Source organism: Penicillium maclennaniae, assembly GCF_028827695.1.
Source record: "Penicillium maclennaniae strain IBT 15551 chromosome Unknown utg000004l:1.0-3007600.0:1.0-3009580.0, whole genome shotgun sequence".
NCBI lineage: Eukaryota > Fungi > Ascomycota > Eurotiomycetes > Eurotiales > Aspergillaceae > Penicillium > Penicillium maclennaniae.
The window spans coordinates 2563984-2584165 of NW_026623216.1; the positions used below are offsets into that span (position 1 = coordinate 2563984).

General features: G+C 50.3%; 9 protein-coding genes across 9 annotated transcripts; 5 read left to right on the plus strand and 4 right to left on the minus strand.

The window, feature by feature from the left end:
• Positions 1-968: 968 nt before the first annotated feature.
• On the minus strand, positions 969-1854 carry N7477_005096 (OPA3 family protein; the record flags this gene model as incomplete). The annotated part of the gene is made up of 2 exons (XM_056966759.1): positions 969-1739; positions 1795-1854. 2 exons carry the CDS (start codon positions 1852-1854, stop codon positions 969-971), a joined length of 831 nt encoding a protein of 276 aa, XP_056823540.1.
• A 2094-nt stretch (positions 1855-3948) lies between these two features.
• On the plus strand, positions 3949-7429 carry N7477_005097 (CDC5/polo family serine/threonine-protein kinase; the record flags this gene model as incomplete). Its single annotated transcript, XM_056966760.1, has 3 exons — positions 3949-4263; positions 4318-4760; positions 4810-7429. The coding sequence occupies 3 exons, from the start codon at positions 3949-3951 to the stop codon at positions 7427-7429; spliced, it is 3378 nt and encodes a 1125-aa protein (XP_056823541.1).
• A 426-nt stretch (positions 7430-7855) lies between these two features.
• On the plus strand, positions 7856-9101 carry N7477_005098 (NAD(P)-dependent alcohol dehydrogenase; the record flags this gene model as incomplete). Its single annotated transcript, XM_056966761.1, has 2 exons — positions 7856-7984; positions 8058-9101. 2 exons carry the CDS (start codon positions 7856-7858, stop codon positions 9099-9101), a joined length of 1173 nt encoding a protein of 390 aa, XP_056823542.1.
• A 91-nt stretch (positions 9102-9192) lies between these two features.
• Positions 9193-10630, minus strand: N7477_005099 (uncharacterized protein; the record flags this gene model as incomplete). Its single annotated transcript, XM_056966762.1, has 2 exons — positions 9193-10320; positions 10370-10630. The coding sequence occupies 2 exons, from the start codon at positions 10628-10630 to the stop codon at positions 9193-9195; spliced, it is 1389 nt and encodes a 462-aa protein (XP_056823543.1).
• Positions 10631-11696: 1066 nt separating this feature from the next.
• Positions 11697-12879, minus strand: N7477_005100 (uncharacterized protein; the record flags this gene model as incomplete). The annotated part of the gene is made up of 4 exons (XM_056966763.1): positions 11697-12184; positions 12244-12568; positions 12616-12814; positions 12863-12879. The coding sequence occupies 4 exons, from the start codon at positions 12877-12879 to the stop codon at positions 11697-11699; spliced, it is 1029 nt and encodes a 342-aa protein (XP_056823544.1).
• Positions 12880-13858: 979 nt separating this feature from the next.
• Positions 13859-14080, plus strand: N7477_005101 (uncharacterized protein; the record flags this gene model as incomplete). Its single annotated transcript, XM_056966764.1, has 1 exon — positions 13859-14080. One exon carries the CDS (start codon positions 13859-13861, stop codon positions 14078-14080), a length of 222 nt encoding a protein of 73 aa, XP_056823545.1.
• Positions 14081-14283: 203 nt separating this feature from the next.
• Positions 14284-15054, minus strand: N7477_005102 (uncharacterized protein; the record flags this gene model as incomplete). The annotated part of the gene is made up of 2 exons (XM_056966765.1): positions 14284-14408; positions 14463-15054. The coding sequence occupies 2 exons, from the start codon at positions 15052-15054 to the stop codon at positions 14284-14286; spliced, it is 717 nt and encodes a 238-aa protein (XP_056823546.1).
• A 701-nt stretch (positions 15055-15755) lies between these two features.
• N7477_005103 (alkene reductase) lies at positions 15756-16937 on the plus strand (the record flags this gene model as incomplete). The annotated part of the gene is made up of 1 exon (XM_056966766.1): positions 15756-16937. One exon carries the CDS (start codon positions 15756-15758, stop codon positions 16935-16937), a length of 1182 nt encoding a protein of 393 aa, XP_056823547.1.
• A 1184-nt stretch (positions 16938-18121) lies between these two features.
• Positions 18122-19967, plus strand: N7477_005104 (fungal specific transcription factor domain-containing protein; the record flags this gene model as incomplete). The annotated part of the gene is made up of 2 exons (XM_056966767.1): positions 18122-18646; positions 18714-19967. 2 exons carry the CDS (start codon positions 18122-18124, stop codon positions 19965-19967), a joined length of 1779 nt encoding a protein of 592 aa, XP_056823548.1.
• Between the last annotated feature and the right edge of the window lie 215 nt (positions 19968-20182).

The window sequence follows — 20182 nt, forward strand, 5'->3', positions numbered from 1 at the left end:
TAGGGAACACTTGGGAAAGCGGAAGCCGGACTTACGTACAACGCGCAAACCCACCAAACACTTTGGGGAGACTGCGCCACACCAGGGTCTCCGCTACCTCAGGGGCGGTTATTTCGGCATTTTGGTCTCCATCCGTCAATAACCCAACGATTATTGGTTCTCCTTGGGCCTTTTACCCTTAGAGATTGCGTATCTCTTGAAAAGCAACGTAGCCAGCTGTGGCTGGAGCCGCAGTTCAAAATAGAAGCACCGACGTCATTCGGCATGAGGATCCCGAATGGCAAATTGACGCCCGAAGGGGCTCGTAAGCGCCCGGGCCTTGCGTAAGGCTCGTTGCTTTGTCACTCATTAGGCGCCAAAATTGTTTTTGTCCCTGTGTGCGTTCATAGTCTCCGTTCTTGAGGCCTGTGGTCACCTAAGTGGCGAGCCCCCAATGTAAGGTCTAACCCGATGAATGCCGTTGCACGCCCCAGTGTACTATATGTTTCATTTTCGCTGTTATCTGTGAGACTATACAGAATCCAGATCGATGAATATCTCTGCCCTGCAGACTGATGCATAAATATGTATTGCTCTCCGCCTTGTGTGCATCTGATTACTATGGGAATCATATCTAAATCAAAACAGCACCAGTACTTACGGCTGAGCTACTAGAAAAACAGAACGATATGTTGATAAGAATTAGATGAGTGATAAAAGTGGAGACATGCAATGCAAGGACAATGAGAAAAAAAATCTATTTGCGAGGATTGGAGTAGGAGAGGGTATCACGGGGCGATCGCAGCAGCAGACCGGTTGACTCAAGAGCTACTGACTAGGGTCAATGATCCTTGAAATAGGTACTGCCCCTACTCTTCATGAGTAACCTGGTAGCCAGGTGGCATAGAGACAACTTGCCTCATATCAATGTTCAAAAACAATCGCTAGCAATGCATGGAATTTAAATATTGGCTTGTTGAGCAATTGTCTTATGAGCTCTTGATCCCAGATGGTTGAGTATGACCTGCCGGAGCAGCTGGCTGTCCAATTTGTTCTGTGTCCGTGGAATGTGAATCTTGGGTGGCAGGAGCTGTTGATGCTGTCGTGGAGGCACTTTGTCCAAAGGAGAAGTAGGACGTAGCTTTAGTCCACCAAGTCTCCTTCACGGCCGGCTCTTCGGATTCAGGTTGAGCCTCCCATACCTCGCGAGGCAAAATTCGATGTCCAGGCTTTGGCAACTCGCCATGCTTGGCCTTCAATGCCAGCAGCTCTTTCTCCAGTGCCACTAGTGCCTGGATCGCAGTCTTCTCTGACTGCTCGAGCTCGGCCAGTCGCTCCTCAACCCCGTCTCTGCGCGTAGTCTCCTTGCGCCGCGACCTCCATGACTCAAACAGAATCAATCCCCCGGCTACCATGAACAAGAAAGTCTCGCTGATGAAGTTGGCGCCGGACTCGATCGCTTTCGATTCGGACAAGGGTCGAATGCGATAATGACGGGGCTTCGCTGCTTCCTCTGCTGCCTTCTTGGCTTTTTCAATAGCCTCTTCCTCGGCCTTGGTTTCCACTTGTGTTTTTACAGTCGGGCTTGTCGTGGCATGTTTTTTGACCTCAGCCTCGGCGGCAGCTTGTCTTTGTGAAGCACTCGAGTCGCGAATGGAACCTAGTCGAAGACGCATGTCGAAGCGGTGAAGGGCTTGTGCCATTGATACGCACACATGGCGAAAGCGCTCATGTTCGCGAGCCTGGGCTTTAATTTGGTTCTGCAAGCTGTCAGCTTAGCTCTGGCTTGTATGGAGACGAGGTAGTTGAACGTACGGCGATAGGTTTTGAGAGGGTGCGGATCGCAAGCGAGGACAGCTTGAGTGTAAGCGACATGCTGTGCAGATGATGGGCGAGCGAGCTAAGTTGCCTCGAACTTGACTCAGGTCAAAACCCGCGCCGTGATGTTCTTCCAGGCACCGCCTCGGGGCGGTCCCCACCCGCGCTGCGGCTTAACGTGGTGAGTCAGCCAGGTGGGCTTAGAAACCATTGATGCATTACCCAACCGTTCATCCATGCCTCAAGGAAATGAGTATCTTCACACTCGATTTTGATCGGAAGCTACTAGGATGGTAATCCAGGACATCGATGCAGAAATCAGGGATTTCTCCTCTTCGCTTTTTTAAAAAAAAGTGCAAGAAAAGTCAAGAAAAAAACAAATGCTCGCACTCGGATTTGAACCGAGGATCTCGTGATTACTAGTCACGCGCTTTACCAACTAAGCCATGCGAGCTGATTGGTGCCAAGTATATCCAATACCATCACTATAATCTACGTTTCCGCCTCGCCACCTGAGAGAGTCCCTGGATTTCAGCACAATCTCTGATCAGGCCAGTTCTTACGGCAAGTCTTGATTTGCTCTATGCTGTTCTCCTCTCACCAAAAATAATCCTTCGAGTGAAAAGCGGTGAAGAAGCGGGTCTTCCCATGTATGATCAAGAGAATAGAGATAATCTGGTAAAATCAAGCCAGCTACACGGGGTCTGCGTGCCTCAGGATGCATCCACCTTGGTTCTCACCATAATAATACTCTCATTCTATGCCTACACGAAATTTCTTCCTCAAAGAAAATATAAGAGCCTCAGAGGACGTGTGCAGAGATCGCCATAATACACTTCACCATAGTTTTACAGACAAATCGTAGAGTGCTCATTTTACAGATTGCAGAACGAAGGTTTGAGGAGAAAAAAAGAAGACAGGCAGAGCGAGAATGGAGAAGAATGCCCATAAGTCACAACAAGCCGTGTCAGGTCCAGTAACGCAAAGCAAAAGCGGTTCGTTATAAGCCAGATTGCAGCAGTCAAGTAAAATATGAGACGAGAAATGCGGCCCACGACAAACACGGTTAGTCCGTTTACACTCCTGCAAGCCGAATCCTGCTGCTTACGCAATAAAGTCTGGTGTGAAGAGGTTCTGTATGATCTTTAGCGTGCCCGAGCAATATTCAAAGACCGTGAGGGCCACCACCTTGCTTCATGTGTTCCTTACGACGCGCATAGTCACAATGAGTTTACCGGCACGACCAAATTCAGGCCCGAGTCGTCATATTCATGCAAAATATGGATAGAAAGCCACACTGCGCGCTAAACTTTTTCAAGTTGGGAATTGATCATGGAAAAGGCCTCTCAGGCTGCCCAAGTAACATAGAGGCCGACGGATCTCCTAATCCTGGCTGTAACATCATGCCGATTACTTTGGTTGAGCCGAGTTATACTGGAGCTCAATTTTTCCGTGACAGATAAAATTGTCAATCGTCCTTCGTTCATCAATGGAATGGGGTGAGTGATCGTCAAGATAAAATATGTTTTAGCGATCAAGACGGGTGATGCAATATGTATCATTCCTGGGAAAAAAGCTACATCCTAATTGAAGTCGACCCATCAGTTCTACACAAGCATGCAAATACTACTTCTGACCATGAAAATCAACCGACGATCTCAAATGGCCCATCTTGAACACCATTGGAAGCCAACCCGAAACTATTCAGCGTGCCACGACACGTGACATCAAACGGTCAGGTGACTTGGCAACCACTGTTTATCGATTTCCCAATCAGGAAAACTATTATGGCCCGACTCTTCACTTTAGCTTCTTCCCCACTACAACTCGCGGTCGAGTTGCGCCCTGTCGTTTTGTGCGAGCTTTGTACAGTTTTTGCTTCTTCAGCGCTTTGAATTTTGGTGTGTTCTGTCCCTGCTTGTACTTGTCGTCCCCGACTCGGTTTGCTGGGGAGTGCAGTACTAACCATCTGATCGTTACAGGGATCACCCGCTTGCCGTACCTTGATACCCCCGTTTGCACAACCAATCAACATTTTGATTTACTCATGAACTTTATGCCTGGTATTCTTTTGCGAGATTGTGACATCCGAGACCTATTGCGATCATCCTAATCTCCTCGCCGACCGCGAAAACGTCGATTCGATTAATAATGGAGGCCCTGTCCCCGCGCAGCACAAATCAGATGATAAAGCCCAAGCCTGTGGTAGACAAGAAGATGGGTGAAAGACACGATAAAAATGCTGCTGGTGTTGCGCCAAAGCCCTCCACATCGAAGAACCATGCCGATCCGCCGCCGTCAATAGTCACCGAGCCTGAGGATGGATCAGAGCGGTACGCAATTGGCGGTTTCCTGGGAAAGGGAGGATTTGCTGTATGCTACGAAGGCACATTAGCGCGCAATAATCGAGTATTCGCAATGAAAGTTGTGAAATCGCACATGCCACAGAAAAAGATGGAGGAGAAGGTGAGCTGAGTTGCGAAAAAAGTCTTCTACAGGAAGCGCTAATCACAATGGCAGTTTCGAACGGAGCTCCAAATTCATTCCAAGATGCGACACCCTTTTATTGTTCAGTTCTTCCGCGCATTCGCATTCGGCCAAAGCACATACGTTGTTCTCGAGCTGTGTCCGAACGGCTCAGTGATGGATATGGTTCGAAAGCGAAGGTGTCTCAGCTTGCCGGAGGTGCGCAGATTCATGATTCAGCTCTGCTCGGCTGTCAAGTATCTACACAAACGGTTCGTGGCCCACCGCGACTTAAAGATGGGAAACTTGTTTTTGGACCACAACATGAACCTCAAGGTTGGAGACTTTGGACTGGCTGCAATAATTTTGTCCGACAAGGACGCAAAGCGACGGAACACGTTATGCGGAACGCCCAATTATATCGCACCAGAAGTACTTGATAAAAGCAAAGGTGGTCACACCCAAAAAGTCGATATCTGGTCACTTGGTGTTATTTGGTAAGACCTATTGCTCGGCTTAAATTGAGTGCGCTAACTTTTCAATCAGTTTTGCAATGTTAACTGGTTATCCGCCGTTCCAATCGAAAACTCAAGAAGAAATTTACAAGAAAGTACGAAGCCTGACATACGTTTGGCCCAAGGAATCAGAGCACAACAATTATATACCCGACGAGGCGAAAGACCTCGTTAGCGCCTGTCTGAACCTTGTGGATGAAGAACGACCTGATCCCGATGACATTGTTGAGCATCCATTCTTCAGCATGTATGATGGCTGCATTCCTCGCCAACTGGATCCCGCTTGCCGCTTCAACAAACCGATCTGGCTGAAAGATGCCTCCCCTCGTGGTGATGCGATGATCCGGGGTTATGGCTTAGATTCTGATGAGAAGTTACGCGCCTATGTGTATCAAGTGGATGACCCAAGCCAACGGTACCATTCATGCAAGGCGGCTTTCTATTCCTTGTGTGGTGTGGGACGAAAGCCTGATGGGACAGCTCGGAAATCTGTGGGTAGGAACTGTTCGAAATCAGCGTACTCCGAATGTGAAACCGAGGATTCCAGAGGTCTGCGCCCGACGATTCCTTTGCCAGATGACTTTGTGTATCGATGGCCACATGATTATGACGGCGATTGGTGCTTGATGGACAGCTCAAGGAAGGCAATCCGGACAGAAGAGTCTGTCCTTGATAGTAGCATTTTATCCAAACGCAGTGTGTCTTCTCGTCCCAACCCATTGGCAACGACCAGAACCAGTGCAGCGCTTGCTGCTGCACAGCAACGGAAAATGGAGGGACAGAACCATGCCGCGACTCTTCGGCAACAAGCACGCCCGGGAATGGACTCTGTTCGCAGAGCTCCTGGAATGCCCGAGTCTTCCTCACGACCTTACCGCGACCCCAGGGAGTCCGAAAACTTGCTAGCTGCCACTGACGCACCTTCGGGCGGCCTGGCCGAACGCCCTATTCGTACTCGCAGAATGGTTTCCGCTTCTAACGCTCCCAGTTTGAAAGAGACTATGGCGCCGCAATTGACGAAACCTACCAGCGTCCCGTCTGGTCTCACATATGGCAAAACGCGATCGCAATCTCGAAGACTAGAGGCCGCCGGACAAGGGCCATCTCCTTCTATCCCTGAATCCCTCTCATCTTCTCGGCCGGAAGATCCTCGAACAATAGTCCGCCAGCCATCTTTGCGATCACTAGCGCGGCAAGACCCAAGGATTACTGCAGAAAGAGCTGAGCGGCCAAGGGACATTCCGATGGAAATGGCTTCTGCGTCAAATCAAAGCTCCAAGTCTAGTTCGCAGGGCCTCGCCCGCTCAAACAGCAAGACAGGATCACAGAGAGCTCGTTCCAGCCTTGGCCTGAGTCCCCTTTTCCATCAAGAAGATCTCTGCGAGCTCCTGCCTGGAACATCTCTCAGCGATGTCAACACCGATATTCGTCTGATGTTATCTAACCTGATAAGCCACGCTCCTGCTCGACGTCGCGGTAGCTCAAGAAAACAGCCACATGCGTACGTCATCAAATGGGTGGACTACACCAACCGCTACGGCATTGGTTATGTTCTCGACGATGGAAGCGTGGGATGTGTTTTCCGAGGAGAGAACGGCCAACCCGCAACGAGCGTTCTGGTGCGCGATGGGGAAAGACACATTCGTCGTAAGGCGCGCAGTGTAGACAGCGAGGAAGGAAAGGGCATCCCGTACTCCGAGGCAGACCAGCTGATCCCTCGCAATGGCAATCCCGTGGAATTTTACGAAAATCACGACGATGATCTCCTGGGATGTCGTGGCATCCGCAGGTCCTACGTCTCCCCATCTTTGTTTGACGCTAAGAGCGCCCGAGTCATGAAGTTGCGTGTCAGCGGCGGCTCGGACATTGATAGAGCAGATGCCGAGAAGATCAAGCGCATCAAGTTGGTCGACCAATTCGGTAAATATATGATCGGGTCCCTTGGTCGACATGGCGATGAAGGTCTGAATGATGAAGTCTCGGCCCATACGAACGGTCAATTCATCAAATTCTACCAGCGACTTGGGAACGTCGGCATCTGGGGTTTCGGCGATGGTGCCTTCCAGTTCAACTTTCCCGATCACACCAAGCTCGTCATCTCACCCGGTCGTACTCGCAGCTCCTCACCTTGGGTTGACTTCTACCATCTTTCGCCCTCGGCGGCCCGCTACTTCTCCGCGAAGGGTAAAATGCATCCCGCCGGATTTGATACTCGTGCAGTGGCCTCGGATGAAGCAGCGACGTTCCTCAACATTGCCAATGGTGGCTCTGCCAATTCGGTTGAGGACCGAATTCGCGATATCCTCGACGCCAATTCATTCGTCCAAAAGATTAGCTTCATCCAAGATGTTCTGAAAGGGTGGATCAAGCACGGTCGGCTAGGTGGTCGTCCTTTGGCCAAAAGCACCACTGCTGATGGGTCCGTGCCGCCTGAAATGTTCTGGCAGGGCGTCCAAGAGCGTTCACAGACCGGGGTCCACGGATCCAAGTTCGTCTGGGTGACTGTTGGCGCCCCCGATGGTGATGGGGAGTACCGATCGGTTTTGTTGAAGGACGGAGACCGCGAAAAAGTGGCGAAGAGGGCCGCAATGGATGTGGACAAAGAGGTGGATCTGATTAAAGAGCGGTTGCGTGTTCTAGGTCGCGAGTGATATGATCTGCCGCTCTCGTCGTGCTTGTTTAACCCGCCCCCTTAACGATGTCATGACCCCCTGTGTTGATTTTCGGATGGAGTTTGACTGGATCTTCGGTGGACAGTTCATAGTGATATCAAGTTCTTTCTTCACTTTTCTTTCTTGACGTATCTCATCCTTGTCTCCTCTGTTTGGGGTCAGCATCTGATGGTGGGGTTTGTCCCCACCTATTCCCGACCATCACTTCCATCACTCGAGTTCCCCTCCTCCAAGTTAACACCAGAATAGACTCAAAAGCCCATTCCTAGAACTTGTTTTTCCAGCCCAAGGCTCCACATCAGACTTATCGTGAATTCAAAGTGTTACCTACCAGGACAATCCGTGTTGATGACCCCAACATCAGTAAACACCTGGCTCCGAACTGTCCAATCCAGCACACCGGAGATGCAAAACCCATCATGTCTACTTTATGGCCCAGGAGACGCCCGCTTTGAAGACCGCCCTCTCCCATTAATCGAAGATCCATACGACGTGATCATCCGCATTGCCTATGTCGGCGTCTGTGGAAGTGACGTACGTCTCTCCTGCTTTAGCCCACCAGAACCCCCAAACCCTCCAACATGCACTAACGACTCGCCCCAACCAGGTCCATTTCTGGACTCACGGCGGCGTTAAAAGATTTGTTTCTCCTTCGAACCCATTGGTCATGGGCCACGAAGCTTCGGGGATCGTTCACGCCGTCGGGCCCGCTGTTTCCACCCTGCAACCGGGCGACCCTGTCGCGATCGAGCCCGGCCGTGCATGCCGACTCTGCAGCCGCTGCAAGTTGGGAAAGTATAATCTGTGCCCGCAGATGAAGTTCGCCGCTAGTCCACCCAACCATGGTGCGCTGTGCAAGTATTTCAAGATGCCTGCTGACTGCTGCTACAAGATCCCCACCAGTGTAGGGCGGTCTTTTGGGCTCGACGAAGCTGTTCTAATTGAGCCACTGGCTGTTGCGGTGCATTCAGTGAGACAGGCCGGGGTTCAGCCCGGAGACAAGGTGGTGGTTTTTGGCGCCGGGACGGTCGGATTGCTCTGTGCAGCCGTTGCGAGGGAGTATGGAGCTAGTATGATTACTTCGGTGGACATTAGTCGTGACAAGTTGGACTTTGCGCACTCTTTTGTGCCGAATGGCCGACTGTCTTTTTCGTCGGCGATTCCGACGCATAGTCTTTCGCCCGAGGAGAATGCTCAGTGTTTGAGAGGGATGCATCGCAACGCGCATGTTACTGAGACGGATGTTTCAGGGTTTGATGTTGCTATTGAGGCCACAGGTGCGGAAACGTGCGTTCAGATGGGTATCCATGCGCTGAGAGTCGGAGGCGCATTTGTGCAAACGGGGCTTGGGCAGCGTAATGTCAGTTTCCCGATTTCGACGGTCTCGGAGAATGAGATAAATATCAAGGGCTGTTTCCGGTATGGACCAGGAGACTATAAGATGGCGCTAGAGCTGGCCTTTACGCGGAAGATTGAGCTGAAATCTTTGATCACTAAGGTTTTCCCGTTTGAGAAAACGGTGGAAGCCTGGGAGAAAACGAAGAGAGGCGAAGGGATCAAGACATTGATTCGGGGTGTTGGGTACATGGTGGAGGATGAAGAGGAAGAGGATGAGCGGGAGATCAAGGTGTATAGACCAGAGTATATGTGAGGGGATTGTCATTAGGGCTGAAGATAAACTATATTGTACATTCTAGACTCGTAACTCATGACGGCCCATAGGTCCAGCTCCGCCGATCTCACTACCAGGCCATGGGCGTGGTCGCTTCAATATCATGCTCGGCCTTTGCCTCCAGGTCTTTCTCGGAAGGTTCTTCATCTGGCCCACGAAGGCCTTGGTTGGTATCCAATGTCTGGTCCAGATCATAAGATTCCGTCAACAGGCTGACCAGCAGAGCTGCCCCAGAGATTGCACAGCACACTGCCCAAACAATTCTCAGACTGTCGGTGTAGGCAGCCTTCAGGTGTACTTTGTCTGCACCATCGGCCATTGCCTTGATGACCTGGACGAGGCCAGCAGCGTCTTGACTGTAAGCGCTGGCCATCGGAGCGAGCGCCGGGTACTTCAGCAGATTCTTGTACATCTGGTTCTGGAAGACCACACCACCTACCGCAACTCCGATCGCCTGTCCCAAAGCCCGGAAGAAACTGAACATAGCAACGGCAATAGCAAGGTTCTTCGGCTTAGCTGATGCTTGCACAGCATAACCCAGAGAAGGGAAGAGAAGACCCAGTCCCAGGCCACTGACCAGGTTGAGGAAAATCCAACCTGCCACGCTCGTATCCGGCTTGATGAGACACATCAAGCCAAGACCGATGGTGGAAAGAGTCCAACCGAGCCAAATAGCCCAACGATAGTGACCAGTGAGTGAAATCAGGATGCCTGCGACCATTCCACTAGGAGCAACTGTAAAGGTCTCCGGGAAGAGGGCGACTCCCGACAGAATGGGACTATACTCTTTCACAGCTTCATAGTATAGTGGAAGGTAATAAAGTGCGCACCAGAGAACCAGACCCTGTAACACACTGCCGACAAATGAGGCTATGGCGGTGCGATTCTGGAAAATGACGGATGGGATAATCGGATCGGCTGCAAAACGGTACTCGTAGTATGCGAAAACCATGAGTCCCACCGCACCCACGATCAAAGGGACAAGTGTATGCCAGGAGCTCCATGGGTAAGAAACCCCACCCCACGTCAAAGGGATCAAGAAGGATGAAAGGCTACCGACAAAGATAAATGTGCCGATGTAGTCGATTTTCCGAAGTTTCTCAGCCAATGAACTAGGAATAGTGTTCAGGTTCAAAAAGATGATCACGAATAGAGCGCCGAGTCCAATGAATGGGAAGTTGATATAGAAAATCCAGCGCTACGAAAAAGGTTAGTTCCGCGCTTTGATTTGAGTTTGTAAGACATACCCAATCCACGCTCTCCGCAAAGCCACCACCAAGAATAGGACCGGTTACGGACCCAACACTCCACATTGCGCTCAGAATACCGAAATATTGACCGCGCCAGCGAAGCGGAATGAGGTCGGTGATGATGACTTCACTCAAAGCGATGATTCCACCGCCGCCAATACCTTGGATGGACCGACCAACTAGCATGTGCGTGAAGTTCTTTGCGACTGCGCAGATGATGGCGCCGACGCAGAAGAAAACCAAGGCGAAAAGGACCATTGGTCTGCGACCAAAAATATTGGATAAAGATGCGAAGCTTGGTTGGAACACTTTTTTTTTTCCCCGGATTAGCGAAGACCTATCTTATGCTGATTGTATCATACCTGTTGAGCTTAGTAGGAATGAGGTACCGCTCCAGAAGGCTTCGATGGCCGTTCCATTTAGATCTTCCGCTATAGTCTTCATGGGTCAATAATGGCATGCCATACGATAGGCGACTAACTCACTGGCAGAGCTACGGACAGTGAAGTCCCATCAAGAGCAGCCATGAGTGTAAGTACACATAATGTAAAAACGACGAGGATGCCCCCTGCGTCCCAAAACAAACTTTTCATCTTTCTCATTAACTGTCAATGTGGATGACGGTCTGCTATCAGCAGAACGAAGTGGCCCTGGCTTCTCAGAAACCTGTGCAGGATAAGTAGATGCCATTGCAATCCACAGCCCGACCTAGAAAGGTTTAGGTTGTCGGGAAATAGTCTGAGCTGACTTTAAAAAATATTAAGGAAAAACATGTGTCTATCTGAAAGTTATATGAAAGATCAACCACAGCCCACACAGACCTAGAATTATAATCGGATTTCGAACAGGGCCAACAATCGCTCCGTGACCGCAAAAGCAGGGTATGAATCACCGCTCGCAATATCAGCTCACAATCACCAAAGCCGTACCAGGAATGCCAAGAATCGGCTCAATTCCATCCCGACGCCGCCCGTCAGCCGGGGCTCGGCTCAATCCCTGATCAGTAAATCCTGCGGGAGGCCACCGGTCGGGTTTGGCATTGGACAGCCCGATTGTATTCTGCCGACGAGGCTTGAAGTCCCCTGCAATGTACAATGTGCCACTGACGCTGGTCAGAACGTGTATGCCTACATGGAAAGAAGTTGCCTTCTTGATTGGTGGCATCGGCAGAATAAGTCTCATTGCAAATCAGTGTCCGGTCTAGCTGTCCGGATGGGATTCACGAGTCTGGGATATAAGACTCTCACACCGCAACTTTTCGGCGCGGTCTTTGAACGTAGCGTGCCGTCCCATATGGTCGCAAGCTTTAAATCTGGGAGCCTATCTACTGCATGCGCTCATACTCGCTGCGAACTATGGTAGGCAGCTCTTCGAGCAGACTGGGCCGGGAAGGCTTCCATCCCAGGATCTCACGAGCTCTCAGTGCGCGACCGCGCGAGTTCATGCCCCAGCTCAAGGACTCGAAGCCGGCATATTTCTTGGCGCTCTCGAGGTCGATGGACTCGGCCTTGGCTTCGGGGATGTACCCCAGCTTCGTGGCTGCTTCGGCTGTAGACTTGGCTAATTCACCCCAGACGTGCTCGCCATCTTCGGTGAAGTAGTAGGTCTTGGGTCCCCAAAGGCCGTCGTCAGTCCGGCCTGCAACCGCGGCGTCCACGAGTAGCAGGTACACGTCGCTCAAATCGTGGATGTGGACATTGTTCCAGATGGATTTGCCTGCTCCAATGATGGGTCCTTTTTGAAGTCGGAGAGTGACGCTGGCGAGCTCATAGACCTGGCGACCGCGCTGAGAGCATGGTCCTCGGCCACGACCTAAAGGCTCAGTTAAAACGATTGTTTCGTGAATTCTAGGCAGAGAAACCAAGGATTACCGTAGATCGTAGGTGGGCAGACCAGAGCGGTTTTAAGCACGTCCGCATGCTTCGTTCCGGCCTCCAGTACGAGCTGGTCCACATTACGATGGAAAGCATGATCGGGAAGATTGAGCAATTCCTCAACCCCGCTCCAGTCATCATACACCTTGTCACTGTAATTGCCAAATTCGTTCTTGTCGCAGTCTTCAAAGGTTAGGATTCCAGTCCCTCCTGTGTGCAGCCAGTAGCCTGGATTCTCCTTGCTGTGGCCGGCGACGAGGCCTGCGGCGATGGCCTTTGCAGCGCCTGCATGATCAGAGGCATCTGCTGTGTCTGCGAAAGTCTTTAGCTCGGGTGGTCGTGCTGGGGCCAGGGTTCCTACGTTAGGACGATGTCTGCGGCGGCACTTTCTCGCTCGAGTAGGGCCGAATCATCGAGATCGCCGATTACGACCCCAATGTTTGGGTACTGGGCTTTCACTTGCTCGGCCTTTTCAGTACTGCGAACTAGTGCAGAACAAGTGAATTCAGGATGCTTGGCAACGAGAGTGGCTGTGGCATCTCCTCCAATGTACCCTGTGATACCAGTACTGTGGCGACGTTAGCTGGGTTGATTCTCGAATTGTATTGCAGTTTACATGAACACTTTGGTCATTTTTTCTGTCCTTTTGAACTCTGGGTTCAGTTCGCTTGCATGAATGTGAGACTGAACGATGTGTGTGTGGGTTGACGTCAGAGGTTGTGGCTGGGATGAGAGTTCGTGAATCGGAGACTATTCTTGACTGTGCCTCACGATAAGTTGCTGAACTTTATGTCTTCGATAGTTTCTGTTTTTGAATCGAAACGTCGATGATACGAAACAACAGGAATTCTCAATTTCAATAAAGAAGCTATGAACTGGTCCTGTAATCACTTCTCATCTACAAGTGGACCCTCCTGAGTTGGTGCCTCATCAGGGAATTGGTAAGCCATCGTGGGGCTACGTCAAGAACACAATCCCGGTACTTGCAGCCCGATTCTTGGAAAGGCTGCGTCTTGATCCTTTGATAATCTTCGCGGAGACCAAGCCTTTTGCGGAGCTATGAGAATTTTAGCGGCCCCCGGGCGAGGAGCATTGGCGTGACCCCGCCCATGATGTCTGATGCGAGATGTGAACAAAGATTTGGATGAAATCTACTCCGCACTGAGAGCTTGGATCTTATTTAATAACTAGACATGGAGACGAAGATCTTCTGACAACCATCAATAGAAGACGCAGCTGTCACTATCAGGCAAGACCATAGGCGTTCGAATAGAGCTCTAAGCGACCAAGTTGCCTCCCTGAATGGCAAGCGAAGCCTTCTTCTTTCTAAGACAAGACCTCTTAATATCGTGACCATTGCAACGGAGACCTCCTGTAACCCGAGTTGAGGCAATGCCGATGAACCCCGTGCTCTCGCTACAAGACGAGCTGATCTCTATGTGAAGGTAATATCAAGCTTAATTTACCCATTCTCGTGCCTTCGGTGCTTTACATTAGTGGGTCCAAGAGTCGGCTGTATAGAGATGGGTCGCATACGAAGGCGGCGAAGGTGACTGGGACGGAGTATGGTGGGAATGGGGGGTGGGAATCTGGGCAGGTCCGGCATGAGGTCATGGAGGGCTGCGATCACAATGTGCCATTGGAAAACGTTGTGGCGATGTCGCGGCTTTTGGGAACGTGGATCCAGTGGGAGGTGCGGACGTGGAAAGAAAGTGAGGAAAAATTGGCGACGGAATGGTATGGGCTTCCTGGGAAGGAGAAAACTACTTTCCCGAAAGATTGGCTGGAGATTGCTACTAGCTACACTGGTAAGAAGAGCAGGGCTAAGCTATAACCAATGGCCTCAGAGCGTCTAGACACAATGACTCAAGGAATCAGAAAATGGTGATATAGAGGGAATAGCATGCACGTTCTATTTCAAGCTAATTCGCGAAATTATTACTTAAGGCCAAGGAAACAATCAGCACAAGACATTGAATGACGAAACATCCGCTTCCACCGTATGTATGAAGACGATCCATGTCCGCCCTGCAGTATCTAGAGCTTGTCGAATACTTCGATGGCAGCTTTGGCAGTAGAAGTGGAACTAGCAGGGTTCTGACCTGTGACAAGTCGACCGTCGACAACATGGAAGTCATCCCAGATTCCAGCAGATCGCTCATCTACAAGCGAATGTTAGTAAAGATGCATTAATGTGGAGCTTGGTAGTAACTTACACTTAGCACCAAGACGCTCAGCAAGCTCCTCCACCATCTCGGATCCAAATCCCCTCAGCTCAGCCATGATTCCCATGGTGTTCTCCGCTTCGGTGGTGAAGCCAGTGATCTTCTTTCCCCGAATGATTGGCTCCCCAGTGGCTCGGTCAAGCATATTGGTGAAGATTGCAGGACCGTGGCAGACGGAGGCAACAACGCCACCATTGGCCCAGACCTGTTCAGCAATATTCTGCAAAGCACTGGCAGTGGGATAGTCAATCAGAGAAGCATGGCCAGCGGAGGCAAAGAATAAGCCATATTTGGATCCGTCGAGCTCTGAGGCCCTGGGCATGTTGTCGAGCTTCTTGCGGAACTCGCTGTTGAGGTTGTTCCAGATCTCCAGGTCTTCGCCATTCAAGAAGTCTGGCTGCTGGGAGAGCCAGTCGGCAGTGTAGTTGCCGGTCTCTGAGGCGAGGTCGACTTCGAAACCTGCGGCGACAAGGGCCTTGTAGGGGTGAAGAGCTTCAACAATGAAAAGACCGGTTGTCTCTTTACCATCAAAGAGAGTGGCACTCGCGGAAGTGATAGAGATGAGGGCTTTGCGGGCAGGCATTTGGTTGGAGTTGATTGGTGAAGTACTTGAAAGTGGAAGATGTCACTTTAAAGGTTGAAGTAGATATAGAAGAAGACTGCTCTTTGCTTTCGAGGCTGATACTGTGAACGCTTTGGAAGATGCTGAGTGATGTAAAATCTATGCTACCGGAATGTTCATCTATTTATACAAAGCTCTGGACGAGCTGAAGAGCAGAGTGTCATCATGTTCTCCGGAGGTCCGCTTGCGACCATGCGCCTGTGGACGTCTATACGAGGATACATCCCGGAGTCGAGGGAGTTAAGGCGTTCGTAAGCACCAAAGGGTTAGCGCTAGCACCCCAGACTCCAAGGCCAGCAAAAATGGGGAACTCTCCAAACAGTCAACGTGTGGACGGAGTTCCGGAATTGCGGGACCGCGGAGTTTCGGAGAGGTGGGTCTTTTTTGGTAAGACACCCAATGCTAGCTCTTTGAGCTCCGAAACTCCGCATTTCCCCTTGCCGTTCATACCGTGATTGATAACTGTTCGGAGAGATTCTTAATTTTAGGTATTCGGCCGAGACTAATTATTTAAAGATGGGATCTCTCTTTTCAACATATTCCAGTAGTCAATCTGACAACAGACCGGACATTCTATCCAAGTTCTGGCTGGATAGCTTCACATTCCTTCATTTCCAAGACTCCGGTACTTCCAAAAAGGATCTCGAGAACCTTCAATCACAATGAGTCCCAGCGCAATTACTGAATATGTACCCTCCGAGACTCGGCTCTTCAAACCATTGAAAGTTGGCAACGTCACATTACAGAACCGAATCGTCTTTCCCCCCTTGACTCGATTTCGCAATGACGATGACCACATCCCTCTTCCATTAATGGAGAAATATTATGCCGATCGTGGCTGTGTTCCTGGAACACTCGTTATCTCTGAAGCAACAGCCATTTCCCATGCCGAGGAAGGCCAAGTCAACAACCCAGGCCTTGTGACTGATGACCAGGTCAAGGGCTGGAGCAAGATTATTGATGCTGTTCACCGCAATGGCTCTTTCTTTTTCCAGCAGATTTGGGGTATGGGAAGAGCATCTAATCCAGCGCATCTCGCTGAGCGGGGCTTGCCATACAGGTCTAGCAGTGCGGTGCCCATGAAGGGTGTTGATGTTATTCCCACTGCTCTGACCGAAGATGAGATATTAGAAACCATCCAGAATTTTGCCGAGACTGCTCAACGTGCCATCGCTGCTGGTGCAGATGGAGTTGAGATCCACTCGGCTCACGGATATCTGCTCGACCAGTTCCTCACGTCTAGTGTCAACCGGCGCACGGATAAGTGGGGCGGGTCCATCGAGAATAGATCCAGATTGACACTTGAAGTCGTCAAATCTGTCGTCAAGGCTATCGGTGCAGAGAAGGTAGCCATTCGCCTTTCTCCCTGGGCCGGATTCCAAGGTTCCGAGAAGACGGACGCCGTTGAACTATACTCTTATATCATCGCGGAGCTCAAAAAGATGAACGTCAAGTTTGCCTACCTGTCTCTGGTTGAGGCGACCGGCGATCCTGGGGCTTTGGTCCGAGGCGAAAAAGCGATCAACATCGGCAAAACACTCGACTTCATCCTTGAAGTATGGGACAATTACTCGCCTGTCCTGGTGGCAGGTGGCTACCAGCCCGAATCCGCTGCTCAGGCAGTAGAGACGCATTACAAGAACTGGGACGTTATGGTTGCCTTTGGTCGCTACTTCATCTCCAATCCAGACCTGGTCTTCAGGATCCAACACAATATTCCGCTTACCCCCTACAATCGCCCAACCTTTTATATCCAAAAGCAGTGGGAAGGTTACAATGATTATCCCTTCAGCAAGGAGTTTTTGAAGGCGCACCCGAACGCCGTCCACCCGATGACTGGGTGAACATGAAACGACGGCTTGAAAAGATTATTGGAAGGATACCTACTAATACAAAGAACCAACAATATCCTGCATTAAATCTTTTGAGTGACATTTTGTATACATAGATCGCAGTCTAGCTTTTGAAAGAATAGACAACTTGGCCGCAAACCTTTGGCATTGGCACTGGACAATCAGTCATTTCGCACGCCGTTTCATCACACATCCATGAAAAAATGCACCTCAAAATTTTATCAGCTTAACTCGCCCATCGATCAATGGGCATTTTACTTCCTACTACATGCATTCAAGACTTTGACATTCTGCCGATGTTCAACACCATGCGCGAACTGTTAAAATTAGCCCGCTTTTGAGAAATCCTACGGATTTCGCAAAGTAAGCAATGAGAAAAACTGTGAGTTGAAAATCAGAAAAGATATTACAAAGCAGAAGAATCTTATAGACCTAAACGAGGCACGGGTTTGTTTAACGATCCAAAACGCAGAAAGTCAGCTGACATCGGGCCAATCATAGGTCATAGATCTGTTGACTAAAATGATAAGCGGCAGCCCCACAAGCCAGACTTACCCTTTGAGACACACTCGGACACTCCCCATCTGCACTTCTAGCCACAAGGGCTAGCCAGACGTGACTCGAAGTGGCATGACTTGAAAATGTCTGGATGAAGATCATTTTCGGTGGCGCATAGGCGTAAACCACTCATGAATACCCATTCGCCACGAAACAAGCCGGCCTCAGCCGGCACAGGTGCCGGAAGTGAAACCCCTTCGAAAACAAGTTACTCGGGCTTGCGACTGGTGCCGCGCAAGAAGATCCAAGTGCGACAATCAGCGGCCGTGTAGAGCATGTATTCAAAGAGATGAGCCGTGTATCCAGACAGGCGTGGACGAAACGAAGACTTTGCCACAAGCGTTAAGGTATGAGAATACGCGAAGACGGCAATTTGTGGTATCATGAATTAACAAGATCACGGATTTAGAGAATCTGAAAGACTCAAAATACGTGTCAGGGATTTAGAAAAAGAGCTAGACTGGTATAAATCCCAGTATCAAGCTAGCTCTACCGTGAGCTCATCATGGAGTCCACCCGGGCAAACTTCTCCGAGTGGTTCTCCATACGTGCCTAATCGCACAAATGCTTCGCTACAGGAGACTCAGACGGAGAAGAGGTCGAGTGAATATGACCTTATGGCTCAGAAGCCTTGGGAAGGGATCGAAATTGGCACCGCCCGTTCTCCGAATTTGTCGTGGTACGGGCCGTCATCGCTCTTTTACTTCATCGGGCGTATGAACAACTACATAGACTCGAGCCTTCACCAGAAACAGTCGGGCTCAACCAAAGAAATGGTTCTTCATGGAACTGCAAATACTTTGCTGGGCTTTGAGACTATAAAAACTCCGGAAGACTCGACACACCCCGCTCTTTCAGCCGACAACCCATTACCCACCGGGGAGTTCCTGAGCCCGACACAGGAGGAATACTTTCTTGAGCTTTTTTGGAAGTCCTACCACACATCTCTGTTCCCAGTAATCAATGAGACCGAATTCATGGATCACTATCGCTCTTTATGGAATGACTCTGGAGATTCAAGAAAGCCATGCGCGCTTGTGGACATCGTCATCGCTCTGTCCATGCAATATGGTGTATCTCGCTTGCCACCAGAGCAACAAAAGCCCATCGCCGACGGCGACCCCCAGCATTGCTGGCCGATCGTATTTCAGACGGGCCCAAATGATGCTAAGCTATTATTTGGAAAGCCCAACTGTATCGACTGTGCAGTGCTTCCTACTTAGCGCTATCTATCTGTGCAATGGATCATTCCAAAACATGTCCGCCGATGCCTGCGGTAGCGCAACCCGGGCTGCCTATACTGCCGGGCTTCATCTAGACCCGCCATCGTCAATGCCCGAACCAGAGCGTGAATTGCGCAGGCGCTTATGGTGGGCCTTATACCAGCTGGATGCCAAAGTGGGCATGAAACTTGGACGTCCATTCACTCTTCATAGGTCATCCACCGAGCCCAGGCTTCCTGATGACAAACCCGAAAATGCCATGCAGTCGGGCTCCCGCTTTGCCTCCCTTGGGGGAAACAAGACGTGGCTCAGTTTCCATCTTCATAACGTCAAGCTTTTCACCATTGCCAAGGAGATCCATGTGGCTTTCTACTCCAAGGAGCTGAACCTTCCGGATGGCCAGTCAATTTGGCACAGCCCAGAGACACTTGAATCTCACGCTGAGTATCTGCAATCTCAAGCGTCCAAGGTGGATCAATGGCTAGAAGAAGTGCCCAATTCCCTGAAGACGAAACGAAAAGGGAATGGCGCACCATTCTCAACAGACGGCTCTCAAATGGAGTTTGAGCAATTCGCGCCCGAATGGCTCCAGCGCCAGCGCCTAAATCTGGAACTGCTATACCATACTTTAGGTCTCAACGCTTATCGTCCTTTCATATCCTTCCTTCCGGCGCGCCAACCAGCCTTGACTCGCGAGCTGGCCACCAAATGCGCTCTTCATGCGATTACACTCACCAGCATCACACACCAAGCACTGTCATCCACAACAATCTTAACTGGCTGGCACGAATCCTTCCAATGGCAATGGAGCGCATCCATGACCATTGTCGGCTTCGTCCTCGCAAACCCACACAACGAGTTAGTCTCTGAAGCCCGGCGAGCCGTCGATATGTCAATCGCCATATTCGACATGTTCGGTAAATGCTTCGCAGTCGCGGCAAGTGCTGCTCGAATCATACGCGGCCTAGCTCCCAAGATAGACTTTCTCTTGGAAACTTATTCCGTATCGCAAAGCTCAATTGCAGCTCCCGATGGGATGGACGGAGCGCCCCTTGAGAATTTGAAACCCGCTGCGGTCGGATCGGAGTGGCTTGATAACCTCGTGTCGGATGCTCCTGCATTTGATTCGTCTTATGTGATGCCAATGCAGGAGATCTTTCAGATGGCTTATTCGATTGAGCAGTGGAGCGATTTAGACTCTTTGTTGCCGAGTATAGGGACGGATCAGTGGACTGTGTAGAGTTGGTTTTTCTGAATCGGTGCTTTTTGAATCATACCCCGCAGCAGGCGTTTGTTTATTTTGCTTGGAAACCAAGATATTTATATTTGATGAGGTTTGCAGCCTTACTTAGCCTCCTTCTCCCATAGCATGGATTCATCACTCTAAGGGAATTCTCTAGCCGCGAAACCACATATAGTCGAAACGACGAGTCTATCGCTGAATTGGCCGAACCA